We start from the raw sequence: 19212 nt of genomic DNA, 5'->3' as shown, positions 1-19212 counted from the left end.
ACAGAGAGAAATACCTACAAATAGTCAGCTATTTGATAAACTAAAGTTTTTTTAGTTAGACACATATTTTTGCACAGTGCATGCATAACTGTGCCAAAGGCACCAGGAGATGGCGGAATGTGCATAAGTGTGTGGACTGTGGACCAGGTTGAATGCCCCTTCACCGCAGCCACGCCCCCTGCTCGTGTGCCTCCTCCTATCGCTTAGCTGCAACCACTTGAGCTATTTTAGCGTATTTTTTGCCAAAGCGACAAAACTGGAGAGGAGCAGAGGGGCAGTGGAGGTAAATGGGAGGAGGCTATGCTCTCCATCTCCTTTTGGCAGCAAATATGCTGGCAATTTAGTGGGCGTGTCTGGGCCCTAGTTGAAACTAACGCCACAGAAAAGAACTTTTGACGCCAGCGAAATGCTCGCAGCAAAAATGTAGTCAAACTCAAGAGTGGAGGCAGAATGAGGATCGCAGAAAATATCTCGAGTTCATTGCTTGTAAAATTGACTTTGGCCAAAGGAGCCAAGAGCACGAGCGGCGGCAGGAGAATCCCGATTGCAAGTCAAACTCAAACAAGCCGCAGATAGTTCGATACAATTTTCCAAGCAGTTTGCGTTTGCCTTTTCCTCTTACAGGCATTACAGCTATGCCCTGTAAATCGCTGAGATATATAGAGTATATTCGACTCTGTCCTATGTAAATATAATATATGAAAGTTGTGCAATTCTATTTAGCTATCAAAATCTGTCTTCTTTTTCTTCTATATAATCCATGTTCTTCTAAAAAAACACTTACATATGCATCTATATTTGAACACCGTTATACAGGGTAACAAAGTTTTCACATTCGAGAGTTCTTTGCCTACCCATTGCAGTTTTCTTGTGGTATCTGCCAGGCTTATTTCTTCTTGGCTTTTCTTGTGGTCGTCTCATCGGTTTGTGGCAATTTCTGTTTCTCGCTGTTTTTCCGCCTCATTTACCATAGACACCAAATGTCCTTCAGCATGGTTTTTTTTCCAGCTTTTCCAGCCTGCCAGCAGTTATCTTTTTGGATACGAAATGCCGCTGCCACCATGCGGCTGGCCAAATTAAAGTAGCAAAAACTAGTTTCCGATACGGCGCACGTGCAGCATCGCCAGTTGCAAGTTCCTAGCACCGCGTTGCAACTGGCAAAGTCTCCAATTGCAATTTGGCAGAAAGCATGTGCAGCGTGCTGGGGTTCGAGCTTCGGGTTTCAGCGGGGAAAACACTTGAAGTGAGCCAAAAAAAAGGTTTCCCATTTGCTTGCTCGTTGGTGGCATAATTCGCGCGCCAGGCGACGCCCCAAAACATACAGAGAGGTTTGTCTGCACTGCAAGAAACTAGATATTTTGCCTTTTCATTTTCAGTATTTTACGCTTTGATATCCTTGTTAGTTGCATTTGTATGTGGTAGATAATCTTTTATGGGTTTTTTACATACAAATGTAATCGCAATGTGGTTACCCATGATACTTAGTATTTTACAATATATAAGGCGCAGGTAAACTCATTCTTTTCTGTGCACACATGTCCCCATCTCCCGAGGGAACTGCCATCGATTTACGAGCTGTGAGATTTCGTGCCTCGCAATTGGCTGCATTTTTCCAGCTCTTCGGCTTGTTTGTAGTGGACTCGAAACACATGGCAGTTGTGCTTCCTGCATCCTTGGTGGCTTCGATAGCCAGCTGATATAGCCGAGTTCGCTGGCCACATGTTTATGGCCCAAGCCGAATCGCGAAATGATCCCTAATTACATGTGACGGCACTTGGCCGACCGACGTTGACCCACAAAAGAGGCGAAGCCGCATTCCCGGGCATACTGCTCTATTTTCAGGTGAAATGATTTCATCATTAGATGCAATTTGTGTCCCGTTCACCTCTAAAAAGTATCTGAACCGTAAATAAAGGGCCGGCAGACCGCAGCCACTCCAGAGATTGATTCAAAGCCAAGAGCTGCGCCAAGATCCCAGAGTGGGCAGACCAGAATGGTATAGTACCAAGAACGGGGTGCCAGACTTCCAGAGCACGTTCCGTTGTCAAATATGGCTGCGGTCAGTTTTTCCAGCGGCCAAGAAAACTCTTTTTGTTTTTTGTTTGTGTCCACTGCCATGGCAGCAGCTGCAACTTCAGCTCCATGGCTGCATAAATTTTCGCATTCGAGTTGCTTTTACCATTTGTGGGTACCCTTTTGCCTCCATTTACCGTTAAGTTGCTGCCACTAGAAGAGCCGCGCAAAAATTCAAATTGAGACAAACCGCCTCTTAGAACACCGTGCAGCATGTCTTGGATCCAGCTGTACACAGCATTCTAGAAAACCGACATCAAAAACTAGGAAAATACACAAAAATCCTAATCGTTGACAGTGGTGCGGCCAGCCGTTTTAAGACAATTTTCACACTTGGCCAGCACCTGGAGTTTATCAGCCATTCAGTTTATTTCAGTTTTTGTCTGTTTGCGGAGCCTACAAATATTTTTCCGAACTTTGTCGAACTTTTTTTTTCATTCTCACCTGAAACTGCAGTTGCAGTGGCCGGGAATTTAAAGCCTTTGTGGCGGTTTTGTTTATGGCCCGGAGCGATATGAAGTGAGTTTCCATTTGCCACATGCCCGGCGTTAATTGCCCTGCTAAAAGATTGCGCACGATGCGTATACTTAATGGTTTCTGCTCAAAAGCGAAATGGTTTCGCAACATAAAGAAATTCAATTTTTTTGCAAGCTGTGTTTATGAGGAAGTCGAACTCATATCTCCCTATTTGTTTACGTTTAATAATAAATCAAGACAACTAACTGTTTAATCAAAAGGCTAACAATATTAGTTTGCAAAAGCTTAAACAAGAAACATTAGCCATTTAATGCAATTCTGTCTATATGACACCACTTCGAAGGTCTCATTTGTCTGGAATCGATCTTCTCAGATCCGCTCTTGATCATTTGATGCCGCCTCGAAGGGCTTAGCCCCCAAGCTGTCACCCGAGGTTGACTCCATCCGACTGGCAATTGCAGCGGGACATCGCCCAGCCACTCAGCTAATGGCTGCTCCCCTTTGTCTATAAGTACATATGTATCTGTTCACATATCTCTGTATCCACCGAGTGAGCCTCTGCTGCGCTTTCTTTCCTCAGGCGTTTTGGCTGCCAGTGGCCAGTTACCAGTTGCCAGTCGCCAGTGGCCAGTTGCCAGTTGACCGATGGCAGTCTATTTGGGTCACCATAAGCTGCCAGGTCTGAGCGGCATCAGTCAGCGTGTTGGAGTCGAGTCTTCGCCGCTGTTGGACTGCTGGAGTGTTGGAGTGCACTGGGACGGAAGTTTGTTTGCCAACTTGTTTGCAGCTCATCCGTTGTCCGTTGGCCGTTGTCCGGTCGGTGTTGCATTGATTGGGCAAATGGCCGCCAGCATCGCCAGCGGTCCCAAAGAGCACATTTTTGTAGCCGAATAGCATACTCGAAAAAACAGGTAAAAAAAAGGGTTGAGATATAGATAGAATCAAATGCTTATACAGGCATGCTGATGAATAAAATAGCACTGACATTTCGTTACTCAGTTCTGAAATTTAATCATAATAGTACACAAAAGTACCCATTTCTACTAAAATGGTTTTACTGTTTACCCAAACTATTGTTTCATTTCAACACAACTCGAAATGAAAATTCCTTGCCCAAATAAATCGAATTTTTCAAGGTTTGTCATCAGGCAACTTTTGCTTATCCACCCCAAAAGCTAAATCAAAATTCCTTGAGGACTTCCCTTTTTGCTATTTACGCAGTTAAATGTATAATATTCATGTGCTTTTTCAAGGGTGACTTTGTTTCTTCTTCCCCCCAAATGACCAAAAATTGGGTGGGTTTTTCCCATAGCTCGGCAAATGCTTCTTACACAGTTGGCCATAATTAGTTTAATGGCCGAAATTACTCTGCTTAGGCATGACTGAGAACGGTAAAGGTTTGCTCAAGTAATCCGCATTGGACGGCGCACAGAACAGACCGCCACTCGCTGACATAAATAAGCCAGGAAAGAAAGTGGCCAGAACCAATGGGGGAATGGCTATGGCTCCCAGCCGATCGAATCCATTGATCCGCCTCGATCGGATCGGATGGGCTCGGAACAGAACGGCTAAGTACGGTTAAGCATGGAGCACGTTTGGCATCGAATCGATTAGCAATTCGAGTGTTCAGCAAATGGTCAGTGAAAGAATCGTCGGACACGTCGAGCATGTCCCTTCGATTCCAACTCGATTCCAACTGCGACTCCCGATCATTGGCATCATTATCGTCATTATGGTGCCCCGTTCTTCTGGCCCATTCCTCGTGTGCCATGTGTCGTGTGTTGTGTGTTGTGTGTCGTGTATCGTTTAGTGGCGCACTTTATTGTTCTACATTGTTCAGCGGAATGACTTTGACATAGAAATGGAAGTGGCCAATATAGGGGGGGACTTCTCCCATAAACCTTTCACTGGCTAATTTTGCTGGCCAGCCACACACATCCTTTCCTTCCTGCTGCGCCTTGCCAAATGCCAGATGCCAATGCACTCTGCCGTCCAGTTGGAAAAGCGTTTCAGGGGCTTTTCTCGCTGCCAGATATTTCTTAAACCTTTTTTCCAGCCACCCCTAGTGGTTGGTATTTCTCAGTTTGCTCAGTGCTTTGTGGTTTTTAGCTGAGGGTTGCTTTACTGTGGCGAGAAAAAATGCTAAGGTACTGAATGACAAACTGAACTAAATAATATGAATTTTGCAAAGAATGTTATAAGAAGCGAAATCTCCATATAAATCTTTCTAGAAAGTTAGGTTACTTTCTTATTACTTAAATGATCTAAAAGTCTATATCTATCTATTTAAAAGAGCTCTTTTAAGAGACTTGTAGTTCTCTTTCTATAACCAAGTGTATCCTGGCTTCGTCTTGGTACTCATTCTGCACTCTTTATTTATATTTATATTTCGTTTCGTTTGTTTTTCTGTGCAGCCGCATGTTTTCCCCCAAACCTCTCCACTCTTCTCTTCGTGAGTATGAATATGAAAATGCTGAAAGCATTTCCACCGTTCTTTAACCCCAAAACGAGAAATACCTTGGATGCGACCCTGTACACTTGGACCTCCCTGCTGGAAAATTTGTCGCATATTTCGCTGCTTAGATTCAAGCCTAGACATGACGAGATGGGGACTCCTTCGTTTCCAATCTCCAGCCTCCGGCGGCTGGGAGCTCCCTTCTTAGGCAGTCATAATCGCCAGACACGTATATACTCGTACTCGTACTCGTATATCCCATATATCCGTACTTGGCTGGATGCAAGTTGTGGGCCTGTGTTTTTGTTTTTAATGTCTGTCCTGGCTTGTTCTTCTTCTTGTTTGTTTGTTTGTTTGTTTGTTTGTTTGTTTGCTTGCTGTAGTTGCTGTTGCTGTTGCCGTTGTTGTCTGGGGTCTTGTGTCTATGTAAATATTGATTTTCCCTTCTGTCGGAGTCTCCGTTGGAAATTTGTTTAGGCTAACTGCATTAGTTCGGGAAAGAATTCAATGTAAAATGATATTTCGCAGGAGCGAAAGGAGCTGGTATTTCATCGTAGGGTTGAGAAGAAGGCTTTGAATGCAGGGAATTATTCCGTGAAAATAGATAGATATTTCAAGGAGCAGCCACGACAACACCGTTGCCTTTAGGCATTTACCTGAGGTAATACCTAGTTACTTGTTGTTGTAAACTCTTAAACGCAAGTAAGCAAACTTTAGGCAAACTTTGCTGAAATAACTTCTTGTGCGATGCTTTGGTGAATTCTTGCTGCCACAGCAGTTCCTGTAAAACTGTAAGGCCAAGAGTGAGGTTCCTTGCCTAGGCATTTTCGCAAACTTTTTGCCACACCACCCCCCTCGAAAAGCGTCGCCCGGTGGCACTTAGCCTGCCAGATGGGGCATATGCCACCGACGGTGGGGCAATATCTTGGCAACATGGTTCTGTCATGCTGTTCCGGCTCTAAAGCTCGCTTTTCGGACGAACTGCCGCATTCCGTACAACATTGTCAACGGTTAATCTCTGAAAGGTCTCCTTTCTCTTCTACCTCCAGGCGCTGGTGATGGTGATGGTGATGGTGGTGGTGACGGTCCCACCGAACCCCCTTTCCGCCCGCCCATGGCATTTTGCAGATAGCAGCTTTATTGCAAATGCCTGTCACCTGCATTCACAAGTTTTATGTGGCACTTACCCCCTCCACGTTTCGCTGTGGCATCATCATGAGCTTGTCCACATCCTTTAGCCTGCCACTACATTTCTGCAAATTCCCGTATACTATATTTTTATTTTTTCTCTTCTTTTTTCCCCTTTTTTTGTTAGAACTGCAGAATTTTTTTTAGTTCACCTTTCGACGCTTGCTGTCAATGTCCTTTTGTCCCTAGATAGCAGTCTTCCGCGCAACCCCGCAACCCTCCCTTTTCCCCTTACTGCACATAGCCGTTTGTCCAAATGCATCTGGGTGTAAGAAATATGAATGGCTGATGGGCGTTGCGCCGCCGCTGCCACGCCCCCAGTGGGCAAATAAATTTCATGTCGGCGAATACAAGTTCAATGCACTTGACTCTGATAAATGTTCGGTGGGTTGGATTCGATGCGATGAGTTGGAGGCCTCAAAAGAAGTCTTCACCATCAACACTTTCTTCCACGCCTCAGCGAGAACTTTTCGCCTCAGTTCCCTAGTTACACTTGGAGAAATAGAGCCATGCTTTGGGAATTCTGATTCATATATTCCCTTCAAAGTTACTTTATTTATAAATGTACAATAAATTAGTGTCTTATATGTACATATCTAAAACTTACATGCCTTTACTTATGTTCCAGGTATACAGTTTTGCTCTAGTATTTTGTATTTTGTGAATGTAGAGAACCGATTCCGATGCAGTAGGTGGGCATGACAAGACAAACATCTGGGACGGACACCCAAAGGGAGGCAACCAGTACATAGAAGCTGGAGCAAGAGCAGCAGCTCACAGCTTTTGCCCACGAAACTCTAGCCAAACGAAACTAGTTTTGAGCCTGGGCTTAACCCCACTCCCTGCTGCATCCCTGAGCAAGTGATAACCAAACTGGGAACGGGAAGATGCAGAGCGAACCTAAGGGTTCCAGGCAGCCAGCAAATGGGTTGGTTCGGGATGAGTCGTCGTCGGCTGTGCAGCTTGTAAACTTTTTAGTTGCTGAATGGCTTTGACTTTGACTTTGAAGCGGCTCGAATGGCTGCAGGCGGAAGACACGTCATTGACCTCCTGGCGGGAGAAGGAGGAGTCATCCGATAGGTGCACAGCGAAAAAATACTACTTAAGTTTTCAATTTGTTACCTTGAAAAGATTATAGCTGCAGCACAAACCAAACCCAAAACCCTAATTGTTCCTCTGTATAGAAGGCAAATGCAATGATTCAGTTATGAATAAAGCAGGTATTTAGTTCACACACAGTCGTGATAAATGGCACTGCGCCTCAAAAGGCAATCAACTTGAAATTGATTACCGCAATCCCTTGTCACTGCACGCATAAATTAATAAGCTTCGAATTAACCAAATGTCACACGAGGAGCAGCGGGAAAAGTTGGAAGGGGGAGGGGGAGGAAGCCGATGTGTAAGGGCAAACAAACCGAACTCAAAAGCAACCCAAGTTCAGCGCCGCAAAATTGGCATACAGCCGAACTCGGGCGATAGGAATGCGAGTGTCGATCAGAAACCGCGGCTGAAAACCAGTTTCCGGAACGCATCTCCTCCTCAGAACACTGAGAGAAATAGCATTAGGCTTTTCTCCATTGAACCGAAAACGAAATTCGATTAGGTTTCAAATTTGGTGTGGACTATTGGTCGTATTTCCTAAAAGGTAACCCTAACCCCAAGATTAAGTCTGGGGGGAAAGGCTTCAAGCAGAAGGCAAAATCTCAGTGTATTGTTCCAGTTTGTGATGGTCGGCATTGTTCGAGGCTCCAAACTGCGATTCAAAGTGGCTCTGCGGCTTACCACAGGCATCCCATTCTCCGCTCCCTTTCGGCAAACGAGCTAAATTTATAAGATGATGTGACCAAGTCCAGGTCCAAGTCCAAGCTAAGGCCCAGAACACAGAACTTTGGAGCCCAATGCCCAATGCCCAATGCCCATATCCCAGGTCCAGGTATTCGTATTTCTGGGTGTGTGTGTGAGCTGGCAGATTACATAAATTGATGCTGAAGCCTCTTGGGCTGCAACTTGAGAAGACCAGACATCAGCGGAATCGGAGATTCTTCCACAACAAAGGACACAGATCGAGCCAAAGACGCAAGCACAATGGCAGACGACGTGCCAAAAGTCGGGAAGAAACGAGAAAAATTTAGAATTAGGCATAAGGTCGAGACAATTGGAGATGAATTCAATACGGAGCTAATGAGCAGGAAGTGGAGGAAGCGCAGAGCAAATGATTCAGATAGTCTGAAAGTCTGACGCAGCTAATGTGCTCTAGAAAACCCATATTTGCCCAGCAAATGGATCGTTTTTGTGTAGCACAGGCACATGTGTGTAAATATTTGCCTAAAAGAGCGAAACAGAGTCAAGGTGGCATTACTGGAAAGTAGAAAATAATTTAAAGGCTGAATTGACTTTGTAAATATTTGCTAAGTAATTTCAAGCCATTAAATACATATTATTTACTAAGACTTTTGTGTGTTCGTCCCACAGTGCAGCATCTTTTTCTGGTTCTTTCCTTTTTTTCTAAGCTTCCGTTATCACTTCGCTGTATTTTTAACTCACTCGGCTGAGAACTTTGGTTATTCGATACCTTTTGAGTGGGAGTTGGAGGAGCCAGTGACGCTCAAACTGTGCCGTTTCGTTGGCCCAAATGGCAAACTTAAGTCAGACACAACTGCTCAAAATTAAAAGACATAAAAAAATTGGTGACACTAATGAGTCCGTAAATGTGTAGAGCCTGACAAAGCCCAAAAGTTTTCCGCGCAAGGGGCAAAAAATCCGAAAACCAAAACAAATCCAAGCCGTGACTTTAGCGGCAAGCTGAAAACTTCAGGCTGCAAACTTCGAGCTAGTTGCGACTTTAATTGCGGCAATAGAACTAGATTGTGTTTACACGGAAAAAACTGTCCGAATATTAGTTTACGATCTATAATTTGTATAAAGGAATGCCATATATAGGTTCGTAAACATAATTTACAAATAACAATTCCTATTTTACAAATACAATATAATATGCACAATATAATATGCAATTAATGCACAAATCAAGCAAGGTAATCTTCGATTCAAATGAAAGTAGGAATGTAAACAGATAGATATATTTAATGGTATATTTTCTTGAATGGCAACTTCTAACAACTAGTTCCTAGTTATAAATCACTTTGGCCAACAACTTGTATTTGTTTTCCGTGTAGAAATCTAACAGATGGTCGGCGACCCACTTCCAAGCTTGGATTGGAGGCTGTCCAGTCCATCGGCAGTGGCTATTTACTTTTTGCTGGCACTGTTTACGCTTACCTGCAGCTATTTCCCTCTCGCTTGGCTTTCAATCAACAAGAAAACAATTGCAACAAATGCAGCAGCCAGCGGTCACAACAACAGCAAAAGCATCGCCAACTACTGTTTGACAATTTATCAATGATGTCTTTTGTTGCTGCTGCTCGCATTGTTGTTCTTGTTGTTGGACAAGTCGCCTCGGGGTCTTTCGAGTATTTCTTATTGGAACAGGAAGTCGCTTATTTGCTGGCAGCAAGTGCACAGCGCTCATTGCACATCGCATTGACATTTACTTGGATTCTCGCATCTGAGCTTGACACTCACTACTCACTTGGTGCTCCAGTGGCTCTCCAACTGTGCGACCAAGCAGCTCTCATGCAGATTGCCAATTGGAGCTAATTGAATTGGATTATTCCGCTGGCTCTCCAACTGTGCAATGTGTAAATGAAGAGTATACTTAACCTAAAACATACATATGCTTACTTTAAATACTAAACTATGACTATATCATCTGAAAATGGGATTAGCCCTATTTTCTGAGTGGTAATTAACCATGTTAGAAAATAGAGTCCGTTCCAAACTTAATAAGAGTAATGCAGGTAATCTAGTTTACTTTCCAAGCGTATAACATCTATTATCATTACTGGAAAGCTGGGGTAAATTAAGTAAAATTATCTCCAGAATTGTTCTTAGCTTTCCGACATGTTCTTCTTCTTATAAATTACACCCGCTCTCAAACCTAAACCTAAATATTACGAGATTCGCGAAATGCACGAACTGTCTCTCAAACTGTGTAATATTGTAAATTTCATGCAAATTGCAATTTGTTTCTATATACCCTTCGGAGAGCCATTGGGTCTGCTGGTTAAGTTACTGGCCTGCAGTTGCAATTCCTCCATGATTTATGGACAGTGACCCACCAGCTGCCACCTGCCCCTTGCCGCGCTGCCACAAAAATACAACCGAATATGTCGAATACACATTCCGCCTGCTCCACTTTGTTGCAGTCGAACTGAATTTATGGCCACGGTGTACGGCAGCCAACATCGCAGACGCAGGGAAAAAACCCCAAAATGAGCAAAAACAGTTTGAAAAGTGCTTTAAAGCCAAAAAGTGCGCACAACTTCTAAATTACTTTTCCAAACAGCATCCACTAGCCTGCCTTTTCCATTCCAACCCCCTCACTTTTGTAATCCCCACCGAATGTCGAGCGTATTTTATGAGCCGTCTTACGGATTGGAAAATCGAAATCAAAACTCATAAAAATGCAATTTGCGCCAACAACTTGACTTTGGGCAGAAAACCCGCGTGGAAGGGACAACCCCAAAACCGAAAGTTGGAATTTCTTCTGCCCTTCTGCTCCTTTGATACCCTTGCAAAGGGTATGCTCTTTTTGGCCAGGATTATGCAGTGCAGTTCGGAGGAAGTACATAAGTAGGGAGTTAGTGAGTTAGTGAGTAATGAAAACTGAAAGTTCCTGCCAGGATATAGTATTTCCCAGTGCGATTAGGAAACAAGGATATTCTTGACTCATAACAGGGTATTTTCGACTTCGGTCCCAAAATTCATCCTTACCTTTCCTGTTTTTGTTGGGGTCTAGGCCAGCGACGTGTCTGCAATTTGCATGTGCATGACTGCGACTGTAACTGAGACCCCCGACGCCAAGGGATGAGGATGAGGGTTGGAGAAGCATCCGTGGCAGTGGGTGCGGTCCAAAGGGCAGAAGGTGGAGGGTGGCGCCGTAAAACCCATTTGGCGCACAGCCGTTAACGTGTTTTGTTGTTTGCCGAAAGAGTTGGGGTGGGGTTTGGAGTGGGGTTGGGTTTGGTGTGGGGGTTGGAAAGTATGAAGAGTAGGGGGCCTGGCTGCCACTTGGGGGCGTGCTAGTTTGTGTGGTTGAGGCTTATGTGTCCAAGGGATGAGTTGCTTCGTGAAGAAGGGCTGCTGATGCTGATGGTGCTGCTGTTGATGCTGCCTGCATATGAAACCGGGCACCCAACTATACAAATAAAGTCTCGGAAACGTGACTGGAAAGAAAAGTGCATGCTGGCGGAATAGCATTCGGATATTGCCTGGCTGTATGCAAATAAGCCGTAATTTGTTGGCTTATATTTATAAACTTTATTAAAAATGTGTAGGAAAAGGTCTAAAGAGTAACTGTTTGTTAGGTTTTTTATATTTACACAAGAGATCCGCAATGCTTAGGCATCCAAAAAACTTCTCCACTGAAACTATCAACTTGCAAGACAATACATTATCATAGTTAATTGGAGGAAAGCCCTCTGCCATGTAATTTCCCCCACCCACACGAATCATGCACACATCTGGCCAACACCCAAGCCGAGATCCATGACAAACTGTTCGCATTAATGGCAACATTTGGCACATTATGGCCTGCATGGAGCTGCCTTTTTAGAGAGGCACTTAAGGGCGTGGGGCATTAAAGCAAATAGAACACGGCAAGTCGGTGAGCAACACACACTGCCTCATGTATGTATGCGCACACGCACTTTGCATAATTAATGCAGCGGCAATGTCAAACCCGTTATACACTCGAGACATTTTCTGGGAGTCTGGAAGTATTCGTACATCATGGACCAACTTTTCCGGGGTGGCAAAAAAAGGCAGGGCGATGCTGGGAAATTCGTTGTGTTGTTTAATTAAAACAAGAAATTGCCACTTAAAGGCAGCGGTATATTATGAATGTCAGCATGTCTGTTGGGCGCTGGATGCTGCTGGTCCTGTAGTTGGTGCTGCAGTCACGCGCTCATTAGCAAGGACATTGTAAAGGATACAAAAGTACTCGCCATTTGTGCAGAGAGAAAAAAAGGTGTACGAATCAAAATGGTCAGCCCAACACTTGCAATCAGTGTTGGTCGTAATGATTCCCTTTATGTGATTTGTTCCTTGGGGGTTTTGTTGAAAAAATACATTCATCATAGATGGGAAAACGTTTTTATGTCAGTGTTTCCATGTGTACACAAGTACGCAAGAAGGAAGTTCAGCAATTGCTAGGCCGGAAGTCTTTTGTGGGACCCGCACGGCTTGAGCACGTCAATGGAGCACCTGATTCAGCCGCATACACACGTACTTAAATGCTTACTGCTTTCCACCCACTTGTACCTTTCCAGGAACTGAAGGAGAGCTTCAACTATGGCCTGTTTGCTCCACCTGCCAACGGCAAGGCGGGAAAATTCCTGGATGAAGAACGCCGCCTGGGCGATTATCCTTTCAACGGACCCGTGGGATATTTGGAGGTGCGTTCGGTTTTAGACATCCCTTCACGTATTTTCATCATTTATTAAATTTGTTCTTCCACCTTCAGCTCAAGTACAAAAGGCGTGTGTACAAAATGTTGACCCTGGATGAACGCCAGCTGAAGGCTCTGCACACGCGGGCCAATCTGCGCCGCTTTCTGGAGTGCATCAATGGCGGGCATGTGGAGAAGATAGCCAAGATGTGTGCCAAGGGCCTGGATCCCAATTTCCATTGCTCGGAAAGCGGAGACACTCCGCTGACAGTGGCCACGGGCGCCAAGAAGCCAAATAAACTGCTTATCGCTCTGGTGAACGGTGGAGCCTTGTTGGATTACAGGACAAAGGATGGCACCACAGCTCTGCACCGCGCTGTGGAGCACGACTCCTTAGAGGCGGTCAGGTGAGAGGGATTCCTTCTCTATTTTAAAGACGCACTAAAAACCATTCTGCTCTCGAATTACCAGCACCCTCCTCGAACTGGGCGCCTCGCCGAACTACCGCGATGGGCGTGGCATCACCCCGCTGTACATCTCCATCACCAGGAAGTGTGAGGCGAAGATCACAGAGAGTCTGCTGCACGACCATGCCACGTTGGGAATCCAGGACAGCCAGGGCTGGAACGAGGTTCATCAGGTGAGTCGGTGGCGGTCCGTGCTGATCCTGGCGATCTCTAACAGCAACTGCTTTGACCCCAAGCCAATCCCCGGTGAAATGGTGTTGGCCCACAACCGTTGAACGCCAATTAATGATTGAATTCTTTATCTCTCTCTTCTTTCTTGAAACTCTTCTTCTCTAACTCTAAACAAAACAAAACAAAACAAAAACCAAAACAAAACCAAATCAAAACAAAACAAATTCGCTTGCTAATACTTTGTAACCCGCGGGTTGGCATATGCATATCTGCTGCATCCTTTGGCTCTCTCCGCTCACCCGATCGATCCGTAGGCCTGTCGCCATGGCCTGGTCCAGCACCTGGAACACCTGCTGTTCTACGGTGCTGACATGGACGGCCGCAATGCGTCCGGCAATAGTCCGCTGCATGTGTGCGCTGTTAACAACCAAGAGGCTTGTGCTAGAATGCTTCTCTTTCGCGGCGCCCAGCGCGGCGCCCAGAACTTTGCCAATCAAACTCCCTACCAGGTAAAGCCCAGTGTCTGGACTCAAGAACCTACACAGAGAAAATCGATCGTGCGATTTAATGATAACCATATATAACCATATATACTAATAACAGGATGCATGCAAAGTCATTTTCTCTGTGTATATTCTGGGACCAAAAACTTTTGAATTTTGTTAACAACTTAGTAGTTGATAGACTTTAAGTTGGTACTTTTGTGCTGCTGTAGTTATGCTTGTAGTTCAGTCTAGTAGCTAAGTTAGTTTTTGATTTAATAACTTGGTTTGGCTCATGGAACTATGGTTTTTTAATCCACTTCGATTTCCCATAGGTGGCTGTTATAGCCGGCAACTTGGAGCTGGCCGAAATCATTGAGAACTACAAGTCGGAGGATATTGGTAAGTGATGGCCTCTTTTAAAACCATCAACCATCATTCACCCCCGAAAAGCAATCGACTCGTACTCGCAACCGAACTAACTTCATACTCATCAAATCTCAAACCAAAATCCCATTTACACGGAATGTGTTTCGAACACCTTGGAACACCATTCTGATTTCTTAAGTTCTTTCTTAAGTTTCTGTTTCAATATTCGTTTGCTCTACTCAGTCTGTTTTAATATTATTGGTCACAATCAAAACAAACTAGTTTCCTTTCCACTTAGTTCAAATCAGTTTTCCCCATGAGCGTCTTCATATCTGATTTTCTCTCTTTGACTACACTTGCATACCATCTATCAATCATTCAACAATCAATCAATCAATCATCCAACTTGATCATCTAGGTCTCTTTCCCCATATCAGTGTATATTACTCGTATTATATCAATATCTGTACTCCCTTCAATTTCTATATAAATTTCTATCGCAACCTATACTCTACCCAAAACACTTTTTTCGTATTTTGCATATGCTTGTTTGAGATACGTGCTCCATAAATGTAATCAATTCAAATAGTTTTGCTAATGCCACACTTCCAATATTTTGGCTGTTCTTGTTCCATGTTTTGTTCAATGTTTTTCGTGTTTATCCATACTTATATATATATATTCCATTTCCTAGTGAGTTGATTTGTTGGCAGGACATTAGTAGAGTGTCCTTCCTTTGTTTTTGCTTCTCATCTCAGTCTCTTATCCTTCGATAAATGAGCAGTAAGTAAGTGTAAGTAAAGTGTGCCAATCATTTCTCGGATTATTCCCTAACTCTGCCTTAAGCTTAGGGTGTTAGATTATATCTTTATTTACTAAATTCAAAGTTACTACATTATTAGATTGAGTAGAGAGCAAACTGAAACAGGGGGATTGGAAAAGGAAAAACCTATTGAGTAAAGAATGCCTTTTAAAATTAAATCAATGTTAAGCCTTAAAGTACAAAAAAAGAAAAATAGATGCTCTATTACCAATTGATTTTAAAAGGAACTCTTTTCCAGACCTGACGACCAACTAAACAGATAACATACTCGTATTACTCCCAACCACTCCTCCTGCCTAATCCTTGACCACCAACTCGAACACATTTTAAGTGAATATCCTTGATCACCACACAGTTCCCTTCCGCGGACCGCCGCGCTACAATCCGAAGCGCCGCTCGGGAATCGGGTGGTTGAGCGCCAATGGAGCCGCCGGCGCAGCTCTGCTGGCAGCGGCTGGAGGTGGTTTCGGTGGTGCGATGGTTGGCTCGAATGGCGCTGCCAATGGAAACAGCGGGGCTGGCGGTGTTGGTCTGATGCTCAGCCATCAGAACCACCAGCAGCACCTCGCCGGCCACCATCAGCATCAGCTTCAGCAACAGCATCTGCACCAACAGCACCACCAGCACCACCAGAATCACCACCAGCAGCTGCAGCAGTTGCCCCACCTGCACACACTGCAGCTCCACGGCCCGCCATCGCCCTGCCCCTCGGAGCACATGCTGGGAGCCTACAGCTCCGCCAGCTCCAGCCTCTCCGAGGGCTCCTCCGGCCACCGATCCCACGAGGACGACATCAGCATCGTGACAGGTGAGGAATGGCTTTGATTTTCGGTTTGATTTCCGCCTCGTTTGCATTTGCATTTGCCTAAGCGTAAGTTATGTTAAGATGGGTAACTAAGGCATAGGTCTGCTTTTATAGTCTATAGTGACAAAGAATACATATATCTTTGTCAATCGGATAAGTATACCTGTAACTCGATCTCCTACTGTATGTTTCCGAAGGCATGCGTTTAAGTAGATCTTGACTATACAAAGAGTGATTGCATGTCTTCCTACCTCGCACTGTTATGTTATTTCAATCGCATATCATTGACAAGAAATCATCATATTAAGATAAGACTTTCTCGACGTTACTTTATAACAACGATTATCACTTAAACTTTTACCCTTTTTATGGCATATTTAATGATTTAACCGAACAAAGATATTAAGACTAATTTGATACTTCGGAAATAAATATTGCTTTGTGCGGTTATCTGAATATTTAAGTTTTTAAATTCCAGCTTTATCCATGATATCCACCTTTTCTACGAAATCTAATCAACCATTGATTCTGATCATTTTTTCCCAAATGTTATGTCTTTACTGGTAATTGTTCACCTATGGTTTCCAGTTCATTCCTCTGTCATAGCAATCGTTTAAAGCTTCCGCTTTTACTCCACTTAACTGGAGGATCCTGCTGTGCTTTCAAACATTTGCATGCCACTCGTTTTTGTCCTCTGCCTCCTATACATCCAATGTAGTCCTAAAAAAACAAACCACTCATTGTATCCACCTTCCCCGAACAGACAAATCCCTGGGCGACACCAGTGACATAATCAGCGATTCGTCGGGCGTGGGAACGAACTCGGACTCGGCAGCCTGTTCCATCGGGCATCCTAGCACCACAGTGGTGTGCATGGAGCCATACGCTGGCAATACCGTGGGTCACATTCGCCTCCAGCCGGGCGATGTGATTGAAGTGGTGGGCAGCACCGACTGCGGATTGCTCGAGGGCTATGTGCGAGGCACCAATCAGTCCGGCTTCTTTCCGGCCGACTGCGTCCAGGAGGTGAGTCTGCGCCAGAAGCACATCACCAATGTGATGACAGCCAGCACGGGCATGGCTCCCCAGCAGCAACAGCAGCAGCAGCATTTGCAGCAGGCTCCAGCCGGTTCCTCCGCCGCCTCCTACCAGGGATCACCACAGCTGAGCTTGGGTGGACATTCAGGCAGTTCCAGCACTCTGCTCCAGCAGCCCCATCAGTCGCCATCACTGTCGGTGGCCAGCAATGGATCGTGCCAGCAGCCGCTGGAGAGCAATGGAGGAGGAGCATCCGGCAATGGCATCCAGAATCGAAACAATAACCACTCCGTGGGACAGTACAGCAGTGCCACTGCACCGCGCGTCAAAAAGAGGTACGAAAGCAAATCCCTTCAATCAGTTTCAAACTAATGCCACATCTCTTCCAATTCCAACAGCGGCTATAACGCCCCTCGATCGGTGGTGCTGCACCGAGCCAAGCGCGGATTTGGCTTCATATTGCGCGGCGCCAAGGCAAGTTCCCAGCTGATGCAGCTGCGCCCTTCAGAGCGCTTCCCGGCGCTCCAATACCTGGATGATGTAGATCCGGGTGGAGTGGCGGACATGGCAGGACTTCGTCCAGGTGACTTCCTGCTGACCATCAACGGCGAAGACGTTAGCTCCGCCTCGCACGAACAAGTGGTCGAAATGATCCGTTCGGCCGGCGCTTTGGTCAACTTGACGGTGGTGTCGCCACAGTTCCCCCACCAGATGCAGGCCAGTGCTCAGTATCTGCCCAGTGGAGCGCGTGCGGGCAGCCACCATTTGAACAGTGGACCCAGTACTCCTCAAAGCTCGCACCGTCAGTGCGCCACGTTGCCGAGGAAGATGACCGGTCCGGGGGCAAGTGGTCCCTCCTCTTCCTCGGGAGGCAGTGTGCGAATGGCTCCGATGCCGCCGCGCAGGGATCCCAAAACCACGTTGAGTGTGGGCAGAGCCAGGGCCAAATCCATGGTTGCTGGTCTGGAGAACGGAGGTGAGAAGGAGGACGATTTGCCGCACACCAAATCTAACTCGGTGGAGTCGATTGCAACGCCCACACCTACCGGTATCCAAACGGGACCCGGAACACCAGTTCAGTTACGCACGGCCAGCATTAAGGCGCGACCCACATCCAGTAGGATCACGGCTGCCGAATTGGAGGAGCTATTCCAGCGCCAGCAGGGCGAGGGCAGTGCGGCAAATGCTAGTCGCTATGCCACCATGATGACCAGCTCCCGTTTCCAGTCGGGCACGGACAGCGGTGCAGCCACTCCGCCTACATCCAATGGATCTCCCATGAGGAGTGGTCCGCTGGTGTACGGCAGTGTGGCTGAAATGAAGCGTAAGACCGCGAGGAGCAAGCATGGTAGTGGCACGCTTCGTGGAAAGCCCGTAGCCACACCCACAGTCGGCCCAGGTGGAGTGGGAGGTGGCCGTGACCTGAAGCGGTTCCATTCCACACCCGACTTGCATGGTCCTCAGCTGCACGGTTCTGCCTCATCCATTTGGCAGGCATCTGGCAAGGGTCACCACTCGCAGGACGATGTGGCCACGCTCCATGCCTCACTGCAACGCTTGAACTCTAACCAAGGAGAACTGAAACTGGGAGGATTAGGAGCAGCAGCTGGTGCAGGAGCGGGAGGAGCGGTACTGCCCCCGCCCAATCACCCACCTCCACCACCTCCAGTGGGTCAGGTTGTTAAAGTGGAAACACGCAGCAGTGTTTCGGAGTATGAGAGCACCATCTCATTGCAACAAAAATTGAAGAAGCGAACGGAAAACGATGCTGTGACCAGTGCAGCCATCGATGGCGTCCAGAGCAGCTTCAATCCCTCGGCAAATGCCAAGATCTATGCCTCGCCGCAGGAACTGCGCAACGTGATGGCCTGGAAATTGCGCCAGGCGCAGGAGAAGCCATCGCAGGAGACATCCGCTGGATCCCAGCAGCCAGTTAGTCAGTATGCTGCTCCCACGCAGATGCGACCAGCACAACAACAACCGCAGCAACAGCAACAGCAGCAGCAGCAGCAAGCACAGCAGCCACCTACATCGCTGGTCTCTCACTATGCGGCTCCCCAAGTCCAGGTGCAGCAAGTGCAGCAGGTGCTGCAGCCACCTCAGCAGTCTGCCCCTCAATCCCCGCCTGCTCCACCGCTGCCACAGGCAGCACCTGTGCCGGCACAAAATGGCAGTACAAGTGGAGCCGGAACAGCTCCTCCCATTCCCGAACCGGACTACAGCTGCAGTGAGTCGGATGGCGAGGATGAGAACTCCATCCTGGTGGCACGGAACACCAAGCTCAACGAGAAGATTGCACTATTCGATGTGCCAGAGACTAGTGGAAATAGTCAGGCTAGGTAGATATCAATCAAGT

General features: G+C 46.2%; 1 protein-coding gene across 4 annotated transcripts in view; it reads left to right on the top strand.

Moving 5' to 3' along the window:
• The window catches only part of LOC6530330 (SH3 and multiple ankyrin repeat domains protein 1), a 68976-nt gene that overhangs the window by 46330 nt on the left and 3434 nt on the right, over nt 1-19212 (top strand). For 2 of the 4 annotated variants that reach the window (XM_002091221.4, XM_039372450.2), the window contains 8 exons: nt 12583-12708; nt 12777-13108; nt 13173-13341; nt 13654-13848; nt 14157-14223; nt 15369-15821; nt 16582-17191; nt 17255-19195. In XM_002091221.4, the coding sequence (XP_002091257.2) occupies nt 12583-12708; nt 12777-13108; nt 13173-13341; nt 13654-13848; nt 14157-14223; nt 15369-15821; nt 16582-17191; nt 17255-19195 (3893 nt within the window). The remainder of the gene's footprint in view (nt 1-12582; nt 12709-12776; nt 13109-13172; nt 13342-13653; nt 13849-14156; nt 14224-15368; nt 15822-16581; nt 17192-17254; nt 19196-19212) is intronic. The other 2 variants (XM_015196470.3, XM_039372451.2) reach the window with 1 other exon arrangement.

This window comes from Drosophila yakuba, chromosome 2R, assembly GCF_016746365.2.
Source record: "Drosophila yakuba strain Tai18E2 chromosome 2R, Prin_Dyak_Tai18E2_2.1, whole genome shotgun sequence".
Classification (NCBI taxonomy): domain Eukaryota; kingdom Metazoa; phylum Arthropoda; class Insecta; order Diptera; family Drosophilidae; genus Drosophila; species Drosophila yakuba.
This window is presented reverse-complemented; position numbering and strand designations above follow the sequence as displayed.